Raw genomic sequence first — 7,173 nt, 5'->3', positions numbered from 1 at the left:
TTGTAATGATAAGATGAGATGATTTTATGTATCCAAATCGAGTTTAGTTGAGACAAAATATTTAAAAATAATAATATTTATAATCGTAGAACATGCAAGTTTCGCGTACTTTATTTGTAAGTTTTGCACACTTCATTTAAAATAAATAAATAAATTTAAGACGTACATAATTTTTTTTTCCCTAATAATCAACCTCACTTTTTTATTTAAAAAAATGCAAAATTTTTACTGTATTTAACAGTGTGGACAACTTAACTTAATTCAACGGGTAAAAACTGTAAAAAATTTAAAATTGTGGAAAAAATTAGGCAGCCGTAAACCGCGCGTCGGAAGGAAACAATAAAAAGACAGAGGAAAGAGGAGGAGAGCCACAGCGTCGGGAATCAATCATGTCAAGAAAAATGGACTGTGCAAATATGTCAATGTGGCTTTCAAAATTACCAAAAACGTGGAGCCTTTGGCAGAGAGGAGAGTAGTAGTAAGTAGCCATTCTCGGAGCGCAGAGAGAGAGAGAGAGAGAGAGAGAGAGAGAGAGACAGTTGCACTTGCAGAGAGTGAGTGTATGAAAGGATCATCGGTATTTGAATGTTCAAAAATAAAAACTCTCTCCCCCCCTCTCTCTCTCTCTCTCTCTCTCTCTCACATTCATGCTCATGGACTTCCCTCTCACCCACCCCCGCCCCTCTCTCTCTCTCTCTCTCTCTCTCATCGACGCTTCTAACGGTCAGACCCTATGTGTTTAATGCTCGCCCTCCACCCCCCCTCTCTTTGTGAACCGGTCTTTGGATTCTGTGACTTTTCATTTTTTTTTGAATGAGCTAAAAAGTCTAGGGTTTTGCTTTCTCTGACTCTCTCTCTCTCTCTCTCTCGTTTTCTTCGGAGTGTGTTTCCGAGATTTCGGATCCAGGTTTCTTTGGCATTCCTGCGTGTTTGTTTTATTTTTTGTTTTGGAAGAACGAAAATACTTTTGATGAGTCAGGATGGATAATTTTCGGCAAAAGAGGTCCAAGATATCGGGCATTACTGATCGGAGCTCCGGCGAAAGGTTTTCCTCGTCTGTGCGGGCTCACAGAGAAGGTCAGCTTGTTCTTTCAATTCTTTTTACTTTTCAAATAATTGTTAATGTAGTAGTCTCTACTTTGGTTTGTTTCCGAGAAAAGCGAGGAAACGAAAGAAATTTAAAAACTGAAATCTTCTTTTCATTGCGCTCTTTTCCCTCTGGTTTCTTGGTTTGCGAAAAATGAGGATCTGACTGCTGAGCCCCGAAGGGTTGGATTGGGCTCAGATGATGAACAACGCATGATTTCTTTTTTACTCTTTCTTCTTGTTTGCATTTTCTTAGCTACAAAACGAAGCTGGCTCCGTTTGGTCGCTGAGAAAACTCAAGAAAGTCCGAGAAGAACACTATTGAAACTCTTCGTTTCTTATATTCTTTAGGTTTTCCAAAGCTGAAATAATTAAATAAAACAGTTGAAAATGATGAAGACTGTCAAATTCTAATTTTACTTCTTTGAGTATTTCTCGAAAAAATCAACAGAAATAATTAAACAAAACAGCTGAAAATGATAAAGATGGTCAAATTCTAATTTCATTTCTTTCGAATAAATACCCGAGCTGATTTTCTTCTTCTTTAGTGGTACTGTTTTTGTTCAAGTAATTTTTGGAATTTGCATGTGTGACTTATTTTGTGTAGTGGTATCAGCCATGATCTGTTTCCTTCCATAATGAATTCTAGGGATATGATGGAAATCATTGCATTGCCAGCTTCACTACTGAGTGCTCTTAAAAGCGTTCTATTTCATTTATGTCCTCTCTCCAAGTTGTCTTTTTTATTTCCTTTTCCCAAACATGAAACTTTCTTCTGTTCTCTGCTTGCTATTTCGTTAGATTTTTGCCGTTGTTTAATGACTGATTTGCTTTTGCGTTTCTCTAGTTTACTTGATCCTCTTTAAAAGAATTATTTTTCCTCGAGTTTTGTTGCTCAAAATGGCAAGGAAGGTTCTTTCAAATTCCTTCACAAAAAGCATCTAAGATTTGAAAAATGATTCTAATTTCTTTTATTTTATGGTTTCTGTGACTATGTATGTCTGAATAGGTGACACCATTCATGGATTGTTTCCTTGTTTTGGATTCTAGTAATTTTTTAAGTCTTCATTTTAAAGATCTTGAAGAGCTCCTTCGCCACTTTTACTATTCTTGGATGGTCATCCTAACCATGTTATGGTGATTGATTTCCAGGATACAGGCAGGTTCAAAGGGAGAGGAACTTTCCGAAAGTGGCCTCTGATTCTAGTTCTTGCAGTAGTGGTACTGCAGATGAAAATACAGTGCGTTTGTTTTCCCTTTTATGTTTTTTGGTTTTGCTAGAATTTACTAATTAATTTTTTTTTTTTCCAGTTTCTTCTTTCACAATTTAGTTATAGAAATATTTTTTCCGAGTTATATCAATTTCAGTTCATTTTTTGGTATCTTCTCTGTTTATCTATGCCCCAAAAATAAAATACTAAACTGACAGTAATGTAAAATACATTTGGCATTTGTAGTTCACATTTGAATTGGGCTGGAGGTCTTCAAAACAAACTGTGGGAACTCCGATAAAGAAGTTATTAGCTGAAGAGATGTCAAGAGAAACTGAATCCAAAAGGAGGTCTCCAAGTGTTATTGCCAAATTGATGGGTCTCGATGGGCTGCCACCTCAGCAGCTTGTTCACAGACAGCAAAAAAAGTACTCAGAGAATTATATTAATAGGAAAACATCAGCAGATAGAGCACAGAAGAGTGGCAGATTTTATGACCCTCGATCGTCTAGTAGAAATTCCAAGGAGGAGCAAGAATTTAAGGATGTATTTGAGGTTTTGGAAACATCAAATATGAAGAATAGCAATTGCTCGTCAGAGGGAGCTACAAGCTCAAAGCTTACTGATGCTGAGATGGAATTTATTAGGCTGAAGTTCATGGATGCTAAACGTCTTTCAAGTGATCAGAAGCTGCAGGATACAAAGGAGTTCCACGATGCACTTGAGGTGCTAGACTCTAATAAGGATCGTCTACTAAAACTTCTTCAACAACCAGATTCGTTATTCACAAGGCATTTGCATGATCTGCGAGGTGCTCCTCCCCAAACCCATCGGAGTCGTGTAGCAGCTGTAGAGTTTTCAGATGCTCAGAAGCATGAAAATAGTGAACTTGGGAAATCAGCGAGACGAACTCCTTACTACAGTAGATCCCCTCGGAAGCATTGCGATGGTCTATTTAGCCACCCTGACAGTAGACATGCTGCTTATAATGGACTGAATTCAGCAAATATTTCAGTGGAGCAGAAGGATAATTTGGCAACTCTGCCTACAAGTATAGTAGTTTTAAAACCAAACATTGGGAAGGCCCAGAATGGTGCTGATCCTGCTTCATCACCTTGTTCTACGCATGCTTTTCTGTCAGATTGTAGGGCACCGACAGAATTTTTCAGTGTCAAAAATAGGAAGGGAGACTCATGTGTGACAAAGAACTTTCCCGATCGCACTGGGCTTTCAAGGCATAAGTCCAGGGAATCTAGAGAAATTGCTAGGGAAATAACTAAACAAATGAGAAAGAGTTTTCGTGGTGGTTCAATGAACTTTTCATCTGCTGGATTTAGAGGATATGCTGGGGATGAGAGTTCATGTGACATATCTGGAAATGAATCAGAGGTGATTACCGTGGATTCCAGAAATTCATTTGACTTGAGTAACCAGTACAAGCCTTCATCATCCCGTTCAGCTGATTCATCTGTGAGTAGGGAGGCGAAGAAAAGACTCTCAGAGAGGTGGAAGATGACTCACAAGTCTCAAGAGTTGGGAGTGGTTAGTAAGGGCAACACACTGGCTGAAATGCTTGCCGTCCCCGATAAGGATTTAACTCCTGCAAATTTCAGTGGTGTGATTGGTGAGGATGAAATTAGTGACAAATTTGCTAGTGATGATAGACCAACGGGGTGGGTTGAGCCCTTGGGAATTAGCAGTAGGGATGGCTGGAAAGATGGATCTGTGAGAAAGTTATCAAGGTCAAGATCACTACCTGCTTCTTCTACTGCCTTTGGAATTCCTAAGACAAACATACACAGGGAAACTTTTTATGAGGACAGGTATCTCATGTCAAATGAGACCTTGAAGAAGGAAAGAAGCAAGAGAGTGAAGGGTAAATCTGATTGGAGAGAAGGATCAGTCACTAGCAAGTCAAGATCTAGTAGTAAGAAGTCTCATTCTTCTAGCTGCACAGTCACGGAAAGTAATGGGTATTTGGCAGAGATTCATACAAGCCAGAATCAAGTGAAGGCTAGCCTTGAAAATATTAATCCATCCGAAAAAGATGTTATGATCCTTGAGACATTAGTTAGTAATGTCAACAATACGAGTCTGGGCCCCGAAAATGTCGTCGATGTGAGTGATGAAAATACGGACATGCCCTCTGAACCTCCTGATGAGTTGTTACCAGACAAATCAGCCGGCATGGGTGTAAAGAATGATATCTCTGCTGGTGGCCAAGATATCTTAATTCCACAGGTTTGGTCTTTAACTTTTTATTTTCCCTTGGCATAAAAAATTCCTTGGCATATTGCTGATGCGTCAGTTTGGAGAAACTATGGCGCCCTATTCCTTCCAATATACTATTAGCTAATGATAACTGAATCGGGTCTATAAATCTCTCTTCATTATTTTTCCCTTTGTAATTAGACCTAGTTATTGATAAAATTAGTCAGCTTCATATGGGTCTTTGCTAACCTGTGAGAAGCCTTTGGTTGTGTTTTTGTTCCTTCTTTTTTCAACTGGATGTTAAAGCTATAATGATAACTGCATATGGGTCTTTGTTATTTTTCCCTGTATGATAACTGTCCCATATGTTGAACCGGTCTATTTGATTTCTCCTTTGACGTATTTTTGAAGTCTTCAACATTGGATTTGCTTCTCTTTGCTTTGATTTTCTCCTTGGAGCTGTTATGTGTCATTTGGTATTCCATGACGTAATTTGCAATTGGCACTACATAGTACATCTGTTCCAGGTTAGATTTCTTTTTTATTGAATATTTTCAAAATACTTATGATCCTGATGCCTAGAGAACTTCCTTATCACGCCTTTGCCTAGAAACAAAAGAATAAAAATAAAAGAAAAAGAAAAAGAAAAAGAAATGAAGAATCCAAATCATTACTTTCAACCCTTATGCATTGCAGGGACTCTCTTTGTCTAACGTGTATCTGCATTGCAGGGACTCTACTTGTGGGGAAGTGGTTTCTGTTAGAAATAATTATAATTAATTAATTGGTGCATGATTTACAACTTGATCAGAATATCTCGAGTTGCAAACACATTCTACAAGAATCTAGATGCTTGTTAGATATTTTCTCCAAACTCTAGGTGTTTTACTTTCAAGACTCACATGGTGTATATATGACTTGGGGATTAAAAAATTAAGTATTCATTTTTTTCTTCTCACTAGAAAACTGCTTATATTTTCTAGCTCAGTAGGGCATCTTTAATTGTGCATCATGGATATTTTGAGTTCTCAATATTTCATGATATTCCAGGAACCACTGATTGGGCCATCCGAGGAAGGTTCAGTTTCTTTGCTTCACCCTCCACCTGGACTAGAATCACCAGTTAGCTCCAAGGTGGCTGATCAACCCAGTCCAGTTTCAGTTCTGGAAGCTCCCTTTACAGATGATTTGTCATCATGTTCTGAATGCTTTGAGAGTCTCAATGCGGACATCCATGGTAAATTTGAAGTTCGTTTATTCATTTATTTATTTGTTGAATTGTTAGTGTTTATTCATTTCCTTTAGGTTATCTAGATGCTTATCTTCCCTTCAGAATGCCATGAAAGCTATTGTTATACATATAAATGAAGCAAAATTTGTGATTTAAATCATAGTGGTGATACAACCAACGATTGAAGTTAATCACTGCTCAGATTATATGATTATGGAAAAAGACTATCCTTTTTTGGCTGCTTGTTCCTAGTGGGATTAGGATCCAACTTCACAACCTTTGTCCAATATGACACATCATTATATCCTCATCTTGCCACTTCACCAATTTGTCATCCTTCAATTGAGGCTCATTTTACCTCAATTGCTTTCTAGCGCATAAATTAAGAAACCATTATCTTTTGGAGCCTCCTATTTCATATGTTGGAAGCTCCTTTATTCTAGATTTTCAGCTGCTCATGTTTTGTTGACTTGTCTGAATCTAGGGCTTCGGATGCAACTTCAGCTACTCAAATCGGAGTCAGAAGCATATGCAGAGGGATCCATGCTCATATCAAGTGATGAAGATGTTGGGGAAGAATCCATTTTAAATGAGAAGGGATTTTGTAGAACTGAAGAGACTTGGGAGACTTCGTACATAATGGATGTCTTAAATGACTCCGGTTTTAACGATTTTGATGCTGATACGTTCACGGCTATATGTCACTCTTCTGAATGCCCGGTGGATCCCTCCGTGTTTGTAGAACTTGAGAAGAAGTACTGCAGCCAGACTTCTTGTCAGAGCTCTGAGAGGAGGTTACTGTTTGACCAGATAAATTCTGCACTCGCGGAGACCTACCAGCAATTGACGGATGAATATCCATGGGCGAGGCCTACAACAAGAGTTGGTTCTAAGTGGATTAAAGGTCAGCTCCAAGATCGGCTGCAGGTGTTGTTGGCAGGACAAGAGAAGAAATCAAACAAAGACGTTCTGGGGAAGGTCTTGACGAGGGAATCCCAGTGGTTGGCTTTGGGAGACGACATTGGTGCAATAGGTAGGGAAATCGAGCAATATTTGATAGATGAGCTATTAGCAGGGGTGGTAGTAATGGCTATGTAGTCGTAGTAGTGTAGAGAGATTTGGAACCCAACGGCTATATTTGGTCTATTAGGTTACGTGAATGTAAATGGAATGATATTGAAATAGTCATTTCATGAGAATATGAATAACAAGGAACAAAATCTTTACACCGAAACAAAGAACCAGAAATTTTAGAACAATATGCAAAGAAGTGGGAAAAGCAAAAATGAAACGAAGGACGTTATAAAGGCACCATTATCTAGGGATTATACTCCATAGGATCCAGCTTGGGATACAAATATATCTATCCAGCATTTGTATACCAATGCTAAAAAATAAAAAATTTAAATAAAATATTCAACACTTTTTTAAAAT

General features: G+C 38.2%; 1 protein-coding gene across 1 annotated transcript; it reads left to right on the top strand.

Annotated features, from left to right (window-relative positions):
* The first annotated feature begins 377 nt into the window (after nucleotides 1-377).
* On the top strand, nucleotides 378-6,973 carry LOC121265044. The gene is made up of 5 exons (XM_041168489.1): nucleotides 378-1,077; nucleotides 2,239-2,327; nucleotides 2,544-4,538; nucleotides 5,559-5,745; nucleotides 6,224-6,973. Exons 1-5 carry the CDS (start codon nucleotides 981-983, stop codon nucleotides 6,835-6,837), a joined length of 2,982 nt encoding a protein of 993 aa, XP_041024423.1. The 5' UTR covers nucleotides 378-980; the 3' UTR covers nucleotides 6,838-6,973.
* Nucleotides 6,974-7,173: the final 200 nt, after the last annotated feature.

The sequence above is a fragment of the Juglans microcarpa x Juglans regia genome, chromosome 5D (assembly GCF_004785595.1).
Source record: "Juglans microcarpa x Juglans regia isolate MS1-56 chromosome 5D, Jm3101_v1.0, whole genome shotgun sequence".
NCBI lineage: Eukaryota > Viridiplantae > Streptophyta > Magnoliopsida > Fagales > Juglandaceae > Juglans > Juglans microcarpa x Juglans regia.
The sequence above is the reverse complement of the archived record's forward strand: the minus strand, read 5'-3'. Positions and strand labels throughout refer to the sequence as shown.

Coding starts and splice junctions, on each gene's coding strand:
- LOC121265044 (XM_041168489.1), top strand. CDS start 981: ATGGATAATTTTCGGCAAAAGAGGTCCAAGATATCGGGCATTACTGAT. Junction 1,078..2,238: donor TGTGCGGGCTCACAGAGAAG/GTCAGCTTGTTC, acceptor ATTGATTTCCAG/GATACAGGCAGGTTCAAAGG. Junction 5,746..6,223: donor TCTCAATGCGGACATCCATG/GTAAATTTGAAG, acceptor GTCTGAATCTAG/GGCTTCGGATGCAACTTCAG.